Source organism: Melitaea cinxia, chromosome 5 (assembly GCF_905220565.1).
Source record: "Melitaea cinxia chromosome 5, ilMelCinx1.1, whole genome shotgun sequence".
NCBI lineage: Eukaryota > Metazoa > Arthropoda > Insecta > Lepidoptera > Nymphalidae > Melitaea > Melitaea cinxia.
In genome coordinates, this window is record NC_059398.1 from 10,764,186 (window position 1) to 10,783,440 (window position 19,255).

At 34.3% G+C, this 19,255-nt stretch overlaps 1 protein-coding gene across 1 annotated transcript in view; it reads right to left on the reverse strand.

The window, feature by feature from the left end:
• Window positions 1-11,233, reverse strand: part of LOC123653583 (tyrosine decarboxylase) — a 29,266-nt gene extending 18,033 nt beyond the window's left edge. Inside the window, exons 1-4 of the mRNA XM_045589575.1 lie at window positions 10,919-11,233; window positions 1,342-1,393; window positions 1,110-1,180; window positions 539-775 (exon numbers count right to left, since the gene is read on the reverse strand). Coding sequence (XP_045445531.1) covers window positions 539-775; window positions 1,110-1,180; window positions 1,342-1,393; window positions 10,919-11,233 — 675 coding nt within the window. The remainder of the gene's footprint in view (window positions 1-538; window positions 776-1,109; window positions 1,181-1,341; window positions 1,394-10,918) is intronic.
• Window positions 11,234-19,255: the final 8,022 nt, after the last annotated feature.

Sequence of the window (19,255 nt, forward strand, 5' to 3'; positions counted from 1 at the left end):
TTTTGCACTTTTAGTAAAAATTAATAATCAAAATGATTTATTTAATCAATTTATTAAAATAATAATCAATTTTTATATTTTCTGGAATTAAAGAAATTTAATTAGTTTTTTTTTTGAAAATATTTCGGAATTATTTTTAATTATTTTAATTTTTTCACGTTTGTTAATTTAAATTTTAAACGGATGGATGGTCGTAATTGGCCTTTTTGATTATATTTCATTATTGTTTGTTTTATAATTTTTTCTGTGCTTTGTACCATCCCTTATAAGTAAATAAATAAATAATTAAATAAATAAAACATAAACTTTAAAAAAATATTTATTTATGTTTTTGGAATATACAATATATACTAAAATTTCTGCAATAAGTTAGTTATTTTAATTTTGAAAAAAAAAACTATAAGTTTACTAAAATTCCAGTATTGGGGCGGATTTTTTTCCGATGCCCAGGAACGTCATTAAGTTTAAATCCGGCCCTGAGTAAGACTATAATAAAACGACATCAGTATAAATAGAGGTTATCAAGTATTATACTTACTATCTTTAAAGTTTCACCTCTCAAGCACCCATGCTCATCAGGTTGTAAAATGCGTAGCTTAACGAAGCTCATCATAGCGGCCTTTTCTACGCAAGAATGAGCCTCTTTTGAACAATATGCGATTAACTTGGACAGCAAGAGACCCTCATCGACGGTGGGAAATTGATGCTTCAACCGTTTTATACCGGCCGCCCTCGCGGCGAGCATTGACACGAGGACGCACTCGCTTGCTGACCCCTGTGGTAAAGGTATGACGATGAAAAATAAATTGATTTTAAGCTTACCTAATTGTGTCAAGTTTAAGACTTCAACTAAGAAGCCATAAAGTCATTATAAAAACCGTTTATTAAACTTTTGTGATATTAGATTATAAAAGGAACGTTTTTATTTTATTTTAATTTAAACATAATAAAGTCTGTCGATATCTGTGCGTAATTTAATATGAGTCTAATTGTATTTTATGTACTTTTATATAAGATTACATCTTTGCTTCTATTGTTAAACTCACGCATCTAAAATGGAATCCACAATGGAATGATATTATACTAAAGACTAAACTACGACGACGTACCTCAATGACACCGCCACCCTTACTTCCTTCAGAGAAAGGTAAAAAAGCTGGAGGGAGTCCAATAGCTTTACCTAAAATAGAAATTTAAATACTGTAAATGTCTTCCATGTGATGTATCGGTCGTCTGTATTATGTATTTAACAGCTTGTCTCAGTTTAAGAAATGCAATAAAATTTAGGTGAACATATTATTTGTTTACTTTATACGAACGTGACTCTTAAACAATACTTACCCAACCAATCTAACATAATTATTTCCAATTCTGTGCAGGCTGGACTAGCAGCCTAAAACAAGAAATAAATATAATAAACAAAAAATAAGCACAACATTTTGTAATATATAAAGATACACTACTAGAATTTTTCATGTAGTATTATTATTATTATTTTTTTTATGTCACTAGGTCAGCAAACAAGCGTACGGCTCACCTGATGGTAAGCGATTACCGTAGCTTATAGACACCTGCAACACCAGAAGCATCGCAAGCGCGTTGCCGACCCAATCCCCAATCCCCCAAGAAGCATATTCACATGAATTGTTAAAAATCTTGTTTCGCCGTTTGTTTTTGGCTACTTTTCACCCCACCCGAGTGTAGGTAGTAGGTAAGTAGGTATAATAAAGTAATAGATTCTTTAAATATGGATGATTTTAAAAATAAATAACATTATTTTTTAAATATATAATAATATATTATTAAATAAATATATTACATAAAATATTTTTACTTTGCTTTGAACACAGATGTCCGTGCAGAAAAGAGGTTAATTCTTTCGGATTACACGGCCTTTCCTACAACAGGAGTTAAGGTAGGTTTTCCTGCCACGGTTCCCTTAATGATACCATAAAAAGAGTTCTTGCCACCATCGACGTTTCTGCTCTTATCGAGCTAACTAGAATTAGTGGCGATGATGGCAAGTGACCTGATGGATTGACATTGGTTCCCTGGGAAAAGGGACAGGCTCTTTTGAGGGACGCAACCTGCGTTGACACACTTGCTCTGTCTCACGTCAGGGAAACGATCTTAAAAGCGGGAGTCGCAGCGGAAAAGGCTGAAATTACTAAACGGCACAAATATTTGTCACTAATTCCAAATCATATCTTTGTGCCATTTGCAGTCGAAACACTTGGACCTTGGAGTAGCAGTGCTAAATTTTTTTTTAAATGAGATAACTTCTCGTCTTATTGCCTCCACTAGTGTCAAGAGGTCTAGTGCATTTTTTGCACAGAAAATCGGCATAGCGATTCAACGGGGAAATTCTGCCAGCATTCTTGGCATAATTCCACGCGGACATGATTTATACCAAGACTAATAAATTGTAAATTCTTGTGCAATTCTTGTAGGTATATATATCTCGGAAACGGCTCCAACGATTTTCATGAAATTTAGTATGCAGGGGATTTCGGGGGAGATAAATCGGTATAGTTAGGATTTATTTTTAGAAAATTTCGTTTTATCCCTGTTTTTAGGCAATGATAAAATGGCTACAATATCGTTAGAATATGAAGGAAAATTTCATGATTGTCAAGAAAGTTGTAATAGCTCAGGTGTAAAATTGGCCGGTCGGGATCGACCGAAAAGACCACGGTTGAAATCCCCATGTCTCCAGATTGATCATTTTTTCCTTTTTTATCTAATTCCACTCGTTATATTTTTCATTATTATGTCATATTAAATATGATTTCCAAAAAACACGATTTATTAAAAATACCGAGCTAAACTCGATTACCCAGGTACTGATTTTTATAAGCCTAAATAGGAAATACATTTAGTTTTTTTTTTTTTTTTGTATTTTTTTAAGTAGTCTAAATAAAGATAATTTCATAGACAGTAAAGTATCCAAAGGCAAGGTATAACAATGGTTAAAGCTTTTGTATAATTATGACAACAATATTATTATGTTTTAAAAAACTTTGAAAATAGTTAGTTAGTCAACTCTAAGTAATTACCTACCTTATAATGAAATTTAACAGCAGTAAGTATAAGATAAGAATAGAAATAACAATATATAGATAGAATAGGATGGATAGGTATTAAAGTAAAGCGAAGCGCGAATCTTTTATAACGTTATTCAAGTACTTTATTAAATTTTAAATATTATTCAACACTTCTATAAAACCTATATTAAAACCGAAATAAGGCTTAGGTACACTTTAAGTAATGAGGATCAAAATAATTAAAGACCTTTTAGCGATAAAAATATTAGTTTCACAAGAAGCAAAAAATGTGCAGATTTTATTATTTTTTTATGTAGGTATTGTATGAGTAGTTTCTAACAACTAAAATCTGGCTCAGTTTTATAACCTGTGCTTGGACTAAAACAACTGCGGTTTACGAGAAGATACTATTGTATAATTATTAACTTTACATATTATACTTATTATTAAAAGTTGCTTAGAATCGCGATTCCAGCCGAAGAGAGTAATGTGGCAGATTAAACTTCAACCCTACTTTTTACTAAGAGACGGTCTTCGCCCAGTAATGCCATTTTTAGAGGACTAATGAAATTCAGATTCACTATTAATTTATACAGCATTTCGTGCACCGGAAAACTGTTGTTTTAAAATCTATTCCAATTGCTGTTTAATTTAATAGCATCTAATATTAATAAGCCTAATTAAATATTTTGAAAAAATATAATGTAGATTCGGAGGCATATAAATAATTTGGAAACTAATGTGTAAATATAAAAGTAATAAAAATTAATAACTGCAGTTAAAACAAGTTTTATTTTAGATAAAGTCTTATCAATTATGTATTTTTTTACTAATCTAGGTTTTTTATCTTTTGAATTGAAATGTGCTACATAAAATTAATAAGCATGGAGAACATCATTTAAGAGTTAACAAAGTAAAATTAAACATTTTACAATACACTTCGATGTAGTTTATTGCGCATTAGAAATACGTGCAGTGCATGACTTATTGGCTCAGGATTTCATTAATAATCTATACTAATAAATGGAGAGCCGGTTTTTTTGTTTAGTTATACTGTGAAAACTACTGAACCAATCGGAATAATACTTATACATATATGAGAAGGGTTTAGTATATGATATGTTGGTGATTACTTATCCTGTAAAAAATGTGGACGGACAGAGATCGCTATTTTATGTATATTATATAAACACAGTACCTACACATAAATTAGCAGTATATAATAGTGGTTACAAAACTAAAAACTATCTTTTCAATGGAGTATAGGTCAGTAGGTCCTTACACTTTTTTTCAAGAGTGTTTGTATATATTTTTATTCTGAACCTCCCCCGGGAACTGATTAGCTTTTTTGAAAGCCAAATATTTCCTAGCAACACAATTATACTTAGCAAATTGTGAATAATTAATATGATACTAAGTTTTTGAATGCGGATGGATGGAAGTGGCTGACTTTATTTTTCAATAAGTTGCTGTAAGAAGAAGTTATACCCAAGGAATGGTGGTACAGTTCACTGGTGTCCATTTTTAAAAAATAAAGGTGACATACAGGACTGCAGCAGCTATCGGGGAATAAAGCTCATGTCACATAGCATGAAGATATGGGAGAAAGTGATAGCGCGACGAATGAGAGAATAATGTGAGGTCACACAGAACCAATTTGAATTTATGCCGGGCCGGGGAACTACGGACGCCATATTTGCACTCCACCAACTCTGCGAAAATATCGACTCGCACAAAAAGACCTTCATATGGTGTTCGTAGATCTGGAAAAGGCATTCGATAGGGTCCCTCGTAAGGTTCTGTGGTGGTCTATGAAAGGGAAAGGAGTACCAGATAAGTATGTACGACTTGTTCAGGCGATGTATGATAGAGCTAGCACCCACGTCCGGTCCGAAGCCGGAGTAACTGGCAAGTTCAATGTGGCTGTAGGTTTGCACCAGGGGTCGGCTTTAAACCCGTATTTATTCCTCCTAGTAATGGATGTTCTAACATCAGACATACAGGAGGAAGCACTCTGATGTATGCTGTTTGCTGACGACGTTGTTCTTGTCGGAGATAATGCTCTTGAGGTACAGAGCAGACTGGGAAAATGGCAGGAAAGACTGGAGGGCGCGGGATTGAGAATGAGTAGTTATTCTGCAATTTCAGCGGTTTGTCCGGTTTTTCCCATATTGCCTTGGATGGTGTATCCCTACCAGTCTGCTCCGACTTCCGGTACCTTGGTTCATTAATACAAAATGACGGCAACATAGACCGTGACGTGTAAAACGGACGAAAGAAGACGGATGAAAGAAGAGTGCACACAGCCGAGATGAGAATGCTAAGATGTATGTGTGGAGTAACGAGGATAGATCGGATTAGAAATGAGTATATAAGGGGAAGTTTGAAAGTAGCACCCGTGACAGAGAAAATGAGGAGCAATAGGTTAGCGTGGTATGGGCATGTAATGAGGAGGGATAAACGCTATGTTGGTAAAAGAATGTTAGGGATGAATGTCGAAGGACGAAGAGCGATCGGCAGACCGAAAAAGCGATGAATGGATTGTGTGTCTGAGAATATAAGAAAGAAAGGAGTAAGCGCTGAAGTGACGAATAATAGAGAGGAATGGAAGAGGAAAACATGTTGTGCCGACCCTACATAAGTGGGATAAGGGCAAGAAGATGATGATGATAATATGATACTAAGCAACAACGAAGCTTGGCAGGGTTTAACTAGTACATATTAGTTTTAAAAATAAGGTTGAGGAATACTTGAAAATGGAACGTAATGAGCTAGGTCATAGGAAGAGAAAGTTATATTGGAAATTAGTCCACCTATCTGCTTCACTTTGTGTAACGTGTGTAGTGTAATAAAATTTAATGAAAACTTACCTTTTTATGTCCTACGCACACTGTAAATATTTTTATTTAAAAGATTTATTTTTCCACCTTATTGACCCCAATATCGAAAAAGCTCCCTAATTTTCAATTAAAAATTCTTATCTCAAAATATAAGCTTTTTCAAAAAAGTCGGTTGGATTCAGTCGGTCGGTTCATTAAAATATCTACTTTCTGATTGATGGCTTCAAAAAAATATACATAACTATGGTAAATTTTCTCAGAAAATGCAGTCTCCCCAAGTCAAGCGTGCGTAAAAAGTTGTAATTCAATAGTTTGATACTGCAGTTGAACTCGTATGAATACAGAATATCTACATATTATTTTCTAATGTTTACGCGAATTTCACTCATTATAATGAAACGATTATTTCAGATTTTTTGCGGTTTACTACGTTGTAGTAGTGTAGTAGCTGTTTCATTACAAAATGTATGTATGTTCTAGATAAAAACTATGGTAAGATTCATATAGTGAACTACCTCGAACTTTTTTACAAGCTCACCTAAATGTCTTATTTAATGCAAAATATGGCAAGCGTATTTCATAACTAATCCGTACTCCATCCGAATTTAAGTTTCCGGATTTTATTTAAGCATACGTAAAGCACAACATTGAAAACGTGACGAAGCATTGGTTTTTTATTTGACATTAGTCTTTTTCTACGTTTAGTTTCAAACTAAATTATCTAAAACTCAAGTAATTTCAGTATGCATACATTATTTCATGTCAGCATGCAGAATTATTTTATTTTATTCTTCTTTTTTCTCACAGATGTATAATTAAAGTTATCCAATGCAATGATAGTCGTTTTGTGTGAACAATTTAAGCAAAATTATTTAACGTAAATAGCGATTTAATTTTCTGTAATATAATCTTTTATTTTTATTACATTTATATGATAATGTTAAATTAATATTCCATTAAGATAAATTATGGTCGAGAACAATTTCAGAATTAATATTTAACAAAATGCTATCAGTTTCATATACTTCCTGAAAACTTCTCTTTATTTCAAAAATCCAAAAAGTCACTAAATACTTATTTTTTTATTTCTTTTAATTTGATTAAAAAAAAACAACTGTGCTTTAGACCACACAACTGAAGTAAAACTTCTGCACAATATCTTAGATATACGAAACGTAACTGGCTATGAGAGGAAGAGAGAAAGAAAAAGTGTGCTCGGTTTCTCTCTCTCTTGCTCCGTTCGCCTCACCCGATCACACTTTTCGTAAAGTTCTCTTCAGGAATTCACCAGCTTAGGTACTCCCCAAGTAAAGCGTGCGTAAAGAAGTTTTACTTCAAAAAGTAGAACTGCTCCCCTCTGTGTGAAGCTCGTATAACGCTCTACGAAGTTTACTTACTTAACAAACTTGAAAGTATATTTTAACTGCCTCCATGCCGTCTAACTCTTTAGTCATGTCCTTTTCATGCTAGAGGTTGTCTGGAAGAGATCGCTCTTTTAGCGATAAGACCGCCTTTTGTACATGTCTATATTTTCTTTAACGGTGTAAAATTTTTCTCTGATAGTGTACAATAAAGAGTATTTGTATTGTATTGTATTGTAACTGTTTCAATATTAGTTTTAAATTTATATTTACTACTTTTATTATTTTTCATTCATTAATTTGCCAGTTTATAGCAAGATAAATCTAATTTTATTGATCTTGGTGATCCAGTATACCTATACAAATAAATAAAATTGGAGTGTCTGTTTTAATATTAAAATAACCGCTTTTACTAATGCATATGGATGTATATACGGTATACAGCCCCAGATCTAAGGAGTGGCAAACCGGGCACCTGCCCCGAGCGGCAGTTTCATCGGGGCACCAAATCCTTGTGACAAGAAATTGAAATATCGAACAAGTGAAGCCATTTTTCCTACAATTTCATATATTTTATTAAGTAATCGATTCGTAAAATAATATATTTGAAAAACAAACTTCTGTATTTCCATACGCCCAGGTTGTTTTTGAACACCTACTAATTAAGTGTTTTAGGAACGTATCATATGAGATCTAGTAAATTATCAAAGATCAAGAAAAATCAAGTGCCGTCGACCTGTTACAACATTTGTAAAAGCATGACTTGCAAGAAGCGTTTCCAAATGATAGTAAAACTTTAGGAATTTATTGCACATTATCAACAACATCTGCAAGCTGTGATCGAAGCTCCAGAAAACTGAAAATAATTAAAACTTATATACTTTCAACAATAAGTCAGGAGCGTCTATCTGGCCACGCGATCCTAGTCATTGAAAACAAAACTGCCTATGTGGGGACTTTGAGGAGCTAATATATTCCTTCGCAGAAAAGAAAGCACGCCGTGTAAAGTTGTTGTCTTTCCTGGTTATATATTTTTTCAGTGTTTCTGTTTTATGTCCGAAATGAAAGTTATTAGTTAATAGATAATGAAAGTTTAAATTAATTAAAGAATTATTATTTTTTCAAATGGTCAAAAAATGCTACTCATTTGTTAATTTTGTCAGTTTCTCTCAAACGCTGAAGGGAGGGGCCGCCTCTATTAAGTTTTTGCCCCGGTTCGAAAAGAAAAATCATTGATCCGGGGCTGGCGGTAAATAAACCAAATTAACATATTTTACCATTTTTGTCTGTCTGTCTGTTTTTTCTGGTTAATCTCTGACACGGCTGGACCGATTTTGAAGAGACTTCCACTGGCACATAGCTGATGTAATAAGGAGTAGCTTTGGCTACTTTTTATTTTAGAAATTAATTTATTTTAACAGTATAACTCTGCGAAGTGAACAATAACTTTTTCTTAAATTTCACGCGGACAAAGTCGCGGTCATGACTGGTTTGTTATATAAATTTTATTATATCGTATATTGTTAAAAATTATATTCTATGTACATTTTATTTTCGTTTTTATGCGTTTACTTATAATAAGTACTACATTTAAAAGAACGGTTTGTTTGTTGAAAGAGGTGTCAAAAGTTAAATTACGTCTTTATCTGAGAAATAACTATAATATTCATAAGTATTATAGTTCGTAAATTAATAAGGCTTACGTGGCCATCCACGCAATATCCATATATTTGTATTTGTGTAAATCCTTTTTTCCGATTTGGATGTCTGTCCTTGTGGTCTTACCACCGTACCCCGGACAACACGTTAAGCCGTCGGTCCCGGTTGTTATCAAAAATACCTGATAGCGATCGTTACTTATATTAGGGAACATATCCGTCTAAACGTACGTACATTCCAATAGGAAGCAAGGAAAATAAAAAGTAATAGCAAGGAATTTACAGTACTCGTTTTTACTAGTCAATGATATTGGCCAATGGCCAGTCATTGGATCTTATTCCTTTATGTCAATTTTTTCTGACTATATTAATAAAATTAATTTAAATATTGAAAATCAACAACTTGAAATAATCTTCTGGAATAAAGAATTGAGAAACTGGTACTAACTAGGACACTATGATTACTATGCTACTCTACATGTCTCACCAGCAAATTCGACTTCGAAACTAAAGGAATGTTTTATACCTTTAGTTAGTTCGTTTTTATTATAAGCGTTATCGCGTTTTTATAATTGGTATGACTAAATTTATAATGAAAAACAGTTTTATTAAAACAGTAACTGCGGAGTTTCTCGCCTTCTTCATTTTAACTTTTATTAAATAAATAATTCAAAAGTTTTTTTAAACCTATTTGAAAGAGTCATTTTTGATTACGAATAATTTGTTAGTGGGCAGTGTCACTATTACTATTTATTAATAAGCAACGGTACGGTCTATTTTATCTGGAAAATTGCGTTAGCTCAGAAAAAAACTTCTAGCCACCTTAATACCGACTTGATAATTATACAATTATTATTGTATTTATAAGTAATAAAAGCTCTATTACCTTTGGGTTCCATATGGGATTTCTCTGCGACATCCCAAAACGGTGTTTATTATTTAAAATATTTTATCATACAAAAAAAAAACATTTTAATGCCGGACATTTATATAATTTTAAGTTTTGATAGTCGGTGAAAATATATATCTCAATAATTGTATTTGGTCACAAACGAAAAAAAAACCGACTTCAATTACATCGACAAGTAATACAACGTAGATCGGCGAAAAAATAGTCAAGTAACTACGCGTTATCAAAGATTACTCAAAAAGTAGTTATCAGATCTCGATATAATTTATATGTGACCACATGATAAACATCAGCTTTCGATTAAATTAAAATTATCCAGTAAAAAGTTATGTGGTATGTTAAGTTATAATACAACGTAGGTCGACGAAAAAAGCGTCAAGTAAAAACGAAAAGTAGTTGTTAGATCTCAAATAAATTTAAATGGGACCAAATGACACACACCACCTATCGATTAAAAAATCGGTCCACCCAGTCAAAAGTTCTGATGTCACATACATTAAAACAATACAGTCGAATTGAGAACCTTCTCCTTTTTTGGAAGTCGGTTAAAAAGGTAATAATGCTTTACTTATTTTTTCATTCAAATATTCTAAATTATTCGATGTAAACTTCCTTAAAACAATTTGTGTTATAAGTATTTTCTGAGAGAACTGAAAAGTTTTTAAGTTTTTCTATAAGAAGGATTTATAATTGTAAGCTTGATTTACAAATATTTTGGGAAGACTAAATTAAAATCACTCTTTTAAGAAAGAGCAATCTACTTTGTTGTGACAACTAAAACTGTACTAAAAAATTGATCGCATTTTAAAAGTTATTTTGTCATTTTTGTCTTGCCTGATCTTGACCTTTAGCTTCACTTTCTATTCTAAGGATTGTTACGGAAAATTTAATGCACTTAAAATGTTTCAAATTTAACCGATTTTCAAGTCGTTGATATAGATAAATTAATTTCAGTAGTTCTAAGAATTTATTTAAACATCAAAAATTCTGAGATAATATATAATATTCTCATTAACCTATTTTTCTAATGTTTAGATATTGGAAGATGTAAGGCCCTGAATTTTTAAATACAAGGGATAAGTAAATATTTAGAAGGCATAATTACCCATGAGAATCCGATACAGCCAATACCTGATGACAGCATATCACCAAGAATAGATGGATATCCATTTCCAGCTGGAAAATAAGCGTGAAAATGTGGATGTTGCCAATGAGTAACGCCTGGCATGATCTTACTTTCTATATCGCTCATTACATTGTCCCATGGCTCCGGGTACATCGGAGCTTCTGAAGGTAGCGCATTGCGAAGGTAGCCCGGTTCCACAGACGGAGTTACTCGTCGTTTCCGCAACGTATTCATATAGGTACAAATGTAATCCACCATTTCTTTACCCCGTACGCGGAACTCTTCTGCGTCCATTCTAAGGCTTGGTACTTGTTGTGGTTTGCTTCAAGAGATATTTCTTCTAAGTGTGAGTTAGAGAATAGGAATCCAGGATGCGGTGTCAACGCTGCGGCGTACTCTGTCCGACTCAACCAACAAGCCGCAGCACTTCTTTGGTCGAGAGACAGGCGGCGCGCGGGGAGCGGATGCGTGTGTTAGCGCTGAGACTCTCAGGGTTAGGACACATTGAGCTAATATTTTCTTTTTTGTATCATTACTTCACCAAAAACTGAAACTTTTGATAATTCTTAAGTAACCATAATAAAGTGATTAGTCGGTCAAATATTATATATTTAATTAATATGCCATCGAGCAAAAAAATGCTTCCAGAATATTTTTATGAAAGTAATAAATCCGATATTATTTATTAAAAAAAAATATTTGTAAGTTATAGTATAAGTATAGTGTATACGATTTATTTAAATCAATCATTTCGCATTCATTCATTAAGTATTAAATTTATTGAAGTAATTTCACTACATTGTCCACCCGCTGCCTCTCATGGCGCGCCCTGCGGCGACGTTCCTCTCGCCGACACTTCATTGAGTCAGCTGAAAGCTCATCGTTCTTATAATACGTATGCATTTTTCGAAATCATCTTAAATTTCAAAAACAATGTTTCGTTTTCTCTTTCATTGTTATTGGAAAAATATAACTATTTTAAGAGGCAAAAAATATCAAAGGAACTTTAAAAGTAAATTAAGTAACGTTAGTATGAGTCAGAACCTCAGAGTTCAAAGAAGACTATAATAATACGGCAACAGTAATAATTATACACGTAGGTACATTTATTATGATGTATAGATAAAAACAATATTCATCCTTTCCTTTTTAACTCTTAAACGAAAACAATGGTTTTTAAACGTCTTCTTCATTTAAAAAGTTAATGAGGGATTTCAAAGAAAATGCGATATGGGACTTATTAATAGGTACAAGTATACTAGTTATAGTTAATGGTTTGACTCATATTAAATTAGCTATTTTGATAGAGCTATTGACTTTCTTTTTAATTTACTAGTTCGCGTAGGCTTTCTTATAAGTTAATAAGTTTGCATAGTTGCCATAATAGTTGAGACATCAAAAACAAATTGAGATATTTTACCGTCTATGATGCACATATAGGTAAATTAAAATAACATTACACTTTAAAATTAAATAAATACGAAACACATGAAATTAAAAAAAAACGTGTGTACATGACTGTAGTAAAACTTACGAAATGTAACTTTCTCTTTCTATCTTCACTAACTTATAGGTATATCCCTCTCAACTTTTGTTGGCCTCACTCAATCACACTTTTTGTAACGCTATCGTCACGCATTCACCAGCTTACTCCCTAAGCCAAGCATGCATAAAAAAAATTTACTTCAAACTACGTCTGTCAGAAAGACGAGATGGTAAAATACAATATATCAGTGAATTGAACCGACGACGGTGACAAGTTCAGATTCAGTCTAAGTTTTTAAAAGTCACATTACTCTTACATTCATGTCGTACTCGATGCAAGAAAAAAGATCACGAGACATCATTATCGACATGTTCCGAATCAAATTCCAAGACGTGTGTATTCATGTAGTTTGGATGCCGAGCTTAAATTCTTCCTTGATATAAAATACTCTTTTTTATCACAGTGCATTTATAAGCTGTTAAAATTGCGATCATACTTTTATAGAAAAATATAATATGCATTTTCCAAAAAACTCGCTGAGGGTTTTACACCCAAAGATCCTGAACGGAGCCCTTAAATGTTCCTTACCACTACATCGTTAACCGAACTAACCGGGTGGTCTGTCATATGACTTGATTATAAATAGTATGAAAACTAGAAATTTTTAACGTTCGAAATTTTTTTAAGTTCAATACACGTGTGTTTTGAATACAGAATTGCTGAAAAGGTTTTGATCTTTAGAGATTCCAATGACAGTACCTTCTTAAGTTTCCTACTAATGTTCCTATAAAAATAATGTAATGATTAAAAAAGTTCTTGCTACTATCGACTATATGTGATTAACATTTTTACTAACTATATAAAAATACATAATCATTTTCAAAAATTGTGTCTTTGTCGAAAATCAAGAATTTTTTATGAAACCGCGAGCTAGAACTCTGGATTATGTAAAGTATACTTTATATAAGAAAGTACTGCACAATTAGCGCGAATTTTTGAAGTTTTTCGCACCAGATATTTTTGACGTGATAACGTCTTATAAATCGATAAACACCGGCTGCACCCATGGAAACTGTCACGTTCCGCCTAAGCCAGAGCGTGCAAGCGAGAATGCGGAACAAGCGATAGAGCGCAGATCAGCCCAAGCGTCGGCTTGTAACACATTTATCTCTCTTCTCGCGTGACGTCAGAGCTAGCAGTTCGAAATAATAGTGATAATAATTCAGTTCAATTCGTAAAAGTATGCAATTTTTCATTAATGTTTCTTTATAATGTTCGTTCTCACGTAAAACAATCGTCCGTACACCGACAACCAATTTTTTTTAACCGACTTCCAAAAAAGGAGGAGGTTCTCAATTCGACTGTATTTTTTTTTTTTTTTATGTATGTTACATCAGAACTTTTGACTGGGTGGGGCGATTTCGACAAATTTTCTTTTAATCGAAAGGTGGTGTGTGCCAATTGGTCCCATTTAAATTTATTTGAGATCTAACAACTACTTTTTGAGCTATATCTAATAATGCGTTTTTACTTGACGCGATTTTCGTCGACCTACGTTGTATTATACCGCATAACTTTCTACTGGATGTACCGATTTTGATAATTCTTTTTTTGTTGGAAAGTAGATATCCCAAGTTTAGTACCATGATAAGGAAACCAGGATCTGATGATGGGATCCCAGAGGAATCGAGGGAACTTCTTGAAAATCCGCAATAACTTTTTACTGGGTGTACCGATTTTAATAATTTTTATTTATTTATTTATTTATTTATTTATTTATTTATTAATCAGTACGGATTTACCACTTACACTAATTAACATTTCAAATAAGTCACATTAATTAACATTCACAAAAAAAAAAATAAAAATAAAAAAATAACGTACAATAACAAGTTAGATTAATAAATTGATCATAATAATAAGCATAAAAACAAACCAAAGAAAAAACAGAAAAAATAAAATAAATAATAATAGTAGAATTAAGATTCAGTCAAAATTAAACAAGTAATAAAAAGCAATAAAAAGATAAATTCCATGTCAGTTTATGAAAAAAAAAGTAAAATAATAATTCACATACAATCTCATTCACTTATATTTTAAGACACACACAAATCACGCATTCACTTCACAGTACCTCAGGCACTCCGACAAAATCATCTTCCATCCATCAGCAAATAGGTCACAGTGCGGATCAGCGTCCAGGAGAGTATTGAACGCGGTTAGTGACCGCGGAATGGGCGACCTCGAACGAGCCACTGTGCGACACATCGGAACAGCAAACAACGAGTGCTTTCTGTTTCGAAGGTACTTGTTAGGCGCAAAAAGTCTACACAGCTCCTCGTGTAAATCTGGGGCATCAACCAAACCTCTCAATATTTTGCACATTATTGCCAATTGGTCTCTCAATCTTTTTACATCTAAGGAATTATATCCAAGCATACCAAGAAGAAATTTTGTCGGGTACATGTTAGGGTAGTACCCAAACATACGCTTGTAAAGATATCTTAGGAAGGCTTTTTGAACTTTTTCCAACATAAGCGCGTATTTAGTCTCATGTGGATTCCATACACAAGCACTCGCCTCAAGTTTGGCTCGGACCAAGGCTCCAAAAATTATTTTGATCACTGTCGTGTTTTTGAACTCCTTTGCATTCCGTAGAACAAAGCCAAGGCGTCGAAATGACTCCTTAGCTACCGCAGTGATATGGTCATGAAATGTGAGCCTTGAGTCGAATGTCACACCCAAATCCTTCGACGTATCCGGTCTCGCTATGGTGTCCTTGTCAAGTTTATAATCAAATTTGACTGGGCGCCGCACTCGTGAGAAGGTCATAGCCGAACACTTCAAGGGGTTAAACTCCATCCTGTTGTCCACACTCCATTGAAAAACTGAGTCAATGTCACGCTGAAGCAATAAACAGTCCTCCTCCGTTCTAATCTCCATGAAAAGCTTCAGATCATCAGCGTAAAGGAGGCATTTCGCATGTTTGATGACTGTGGGGATGTCGTTGATCATTAATATGAACAGAAGAGGACCGAGTATTGATCCTTGACTGACTCCGGAACGCGTGTGATAGGGCTGCGACTCGTAAATGCCGAGCCTGACATACTGCTGACGATCACGCAGGTAGTCAGCGATAAACTTGAGGAGTCCAGGTGTTAAGCCCACATCGCTTAGCTTCTCCAGCAGTACGTCATTATTTACTCTATCAAAAGCTCTCCGAAAGTCAAAATATAAGACATCCACTTGGCCTCCATGGTCAAGTGTCTTAGAAATATAGTCAACAATGGTTAACAGGTTGGTGTTGACTGATCGTCTCCTTCTAAATCCATGCTGCTCATTACATAGAAACGGTTCCACCTGCTTGTAAATCTTAGCGTGAAGAATATGTTCGAAAAGTTTCGCAACGGTTGATAGTATAGCTATCGGGCGATATTCTTCGACACTAGCTTTGTTGGAACTCTTTGGAATAGGTGCCACTCTAGTCAGTTTCCACCGCGAGGGGTAATGCCCAGTTCTTAATGCGACATTGAATATATGGTATAGAGGTTCAGTCAGAAAATCCTTACCCTGTTTTAAGAACCATGGAGGAACACTATCAGGACCCACGGACGTACTTGATTTTAGAGCCCTGAGTCCCGATGCCACATCCTCAGGTGTGATTTCATTTATGCCAATTTACCTACCCGAGAACAGCTCATTCTGATTCATTATATTTGTCGTATCAAGTTTAGGCAGTTCAGTTAAAAATACACTGGAGAAGAAGTGAGCAAATGCTTCAGCAGCTTCAACTCCACTCACAGTGTTGCCACTGTATTCAACCGTTGGCTCAAAACCACCCTTGGATCGCAGGCCCGAGATGTGACGCCAAAACCGGTGCGGGTTGCTTTTAATATTTTTCTCTATATTAGTTAAATACGAGTCATATGCGAATGAAATTCGTATCTTCAATTCCGCTCTTAAATCAGAAAAAGCCTGATATGCATCATCCGATTTGCTACGTTTCCAGTTGCGGTGCAATTTTAGTTTCCGGTTTGTATCGCTAATTATGTCCCGAGTAAACCAAACAGGATATCGGCTGTTTTTGTTCAATTGGCGTCTTTTTTTCGGTATGCATACATCAAAGATATTGTATATTGTGTTATAAAAATATGTTGTACATAACTCCACACTCCTCAATTTGACTAGGTCAGACCACGATACCTTAGAAAGCATACCGAATATTGCATCAAGGTCTGCTCGCCTAAAGTTCCAGTCCCTGGTAGTTTCAATGTTTGTGGGCTCGATTCGATCCGTAGGACGATATGTTCTGATCTTAATAGTAATATCTAGGGGAGGGTGATAATCGTCAGGTGGTACTATTCCCTCTGTTGCCGTAATATGAATCTCCCGCACATCCGTACTCTCCCGAACCAGAACCACATCTAACATTCCACCTCGCACATTCGTCACAACATTATTTTCAGTTAAGTTACAATATGTCAAAAAGTAACAATAATAATTAACAATATTCAGTGAAGCACTATTTAAATTAAGGTCACCATAAATTAAAACAATACCTTTTAAACTATTAATAAAACTTTCTACTTTAAAAAACCATGTCATATAATCGTCATCACTAGAAGTAGGTTTTATGTACACAACGCACACATGGACATTGCGGCCACGCCATGTAAAACACGCCCACAAATCCTCACCACTGTCCGTCTCAAGATCCTGTCGTCGCCGTAATTTAAGGGGGGCACGTGCGGCCAGCAGGACTCCTCCACATGGCGTGCGTCTGTCCCGTCGGATCACACTCCAACCTGCAGTTGTAAGTTCTGCATCCTCCACTGAGGTATCGAGGAATGTCTCTGTTGTGGCAACAAGGTCATATTCTGATAGTGACACAAGTCCATTACGCCACACGGGGAGCTTGGTTTTCAGCCCTCGCACATTCTGGTATAGAGCATGCAAGTCATCAGTTTTATGGGACTTTACTTGAACCACGAAATGGCTGCTCGCTCGAAGGGGTCATCCTATTCACCGGCTTTCTAAAATTAATCCATGCTTTAATCCTAGCGTTGACAGGCCAGATATCGATTGAAAAACATTTATCGTAGTAGGCAACTGGCACTCCTATCTTATAGGATTTGTAATTTCCTTTAGATTTAAGTTCCTCTACAGTACAGGATCCCGTAGGACATAACTGTTTCAGGTACTGAAAAACCTCGTCCTTGCCTGAGGCCATGTTCCACAAGTGTAGGTATTTGACTGGTTCTACGGCTTTTAGCGTTTTTACCGCCGGTCCAGCCGTGCCACACAATGAAACAGGTCTATGGCTCTTCCGTTTTTTGACCTCAGTCCACTGCTGGTCCTTTCGAATCGTGATATCACCGGACAATTCTTTTTCAGTGTCATTCCCAATTATTGAAGTTTTGGGGCTATTATTCAAAACTGCGCTAGCATCGGTGTGTTTAGAAGGTTGTTCACTTTTGTCTTGTAGGGCTCTATCGGCATAAGTTGGTTTTTGCATGATGCGTTGTTGCTTTTTAGGCGTGAACATTTTTGCAGAAGCAGAATATGGTTGGAGAACTCTATTCTGGTATTCTTCGAGCTCTACTCTATTCTGGTATTATTCTTCTTTAATTTAATCGAAAGCTGATGTTTGTCATGTGGTCACATATAAATTTTATTGAGATCTGATAACTACTTTTTGAGTAATCTTTGATAACGCGCAGTTACTTGACTATTTTTTCGTCGATCTACGTTGTATCACTCGTCGATGTAATTGAAGTCGGTTTTTTTTCGTTTGCGAGCAAACACAATTATTATGCAAATAGGTCGACAAACAACTATATGTCCTAGCTTATAGACACCTAGAAAACAAAAAAAAAACCAAAACCCTCCAGAACTCTGAAAGATATGCGTTTTTAATAACATTAAGAAAGAGCGTTAAGAAATTGGCAGATTTTTTTCTATCTTCATTTATCGTAACATTTACATTTTTATCGGGTTTTTGTAGGTAAAAGTTTATCTTCTTTACTAACTCGACAGTTTCTTGTTGTAGTTTAATAGAATGTATGGAATCGTATCATTCTCCTTTGCATAACATTTTTGTTAGATGATGAGCAAAATCATTAAATTCGTGAATTGTGAATCACAAAATAAGCACAAATATTGTTAAATTGTCTTTATCTTAACAAGTACAAATTTAAAAAATATTTAATTTATGAGCAATATCATATAAAACTTTCGTTATGTCTAAATTTTGATCTTTGGTGCGAATTTGGGGAGGTCTATGTCTAGCAATGGACTGCGATTGGCTGAAGTGATCTCATAAAACAAAATTTTCAAGTATTAGAAATTACTAGAAATAGAACCTACTAGAAATTTCATTTTACTACCTACTTTTAATCATTAAGTTGTTTTAAAAAGATATTATTGAAGTAAAACTTCATATGCAGTCTTCCAGTGCAGGCCTATTATGCGGAAGTTTTACTTCAGTCGTGTGGACCACTCGTTTTTTAAAAATTAACTTGGTTTAGAAGCAGACTGATTAATAATATGTACAATGTACCTTTACAACCATACAGAATAATTAAGAAATAATAATGTTAAGAGTTCAGAGCAATAAAATCTAAAACATTTATGTTGTCATGTTTCTTACCGTGTGTTATAAAAATTTTAATAGTAATATATATATATATATATATATATATATATATATGAGATTTCCACCTATATATTGACTCATCACGATATCTCTGGAACCGTAAAGCGTAGAGACTTGAAATTTGGTAGGAATATTTCTTTCGTCGAGTAGAGGTTAACTAAGAAAGGGTTTTAAG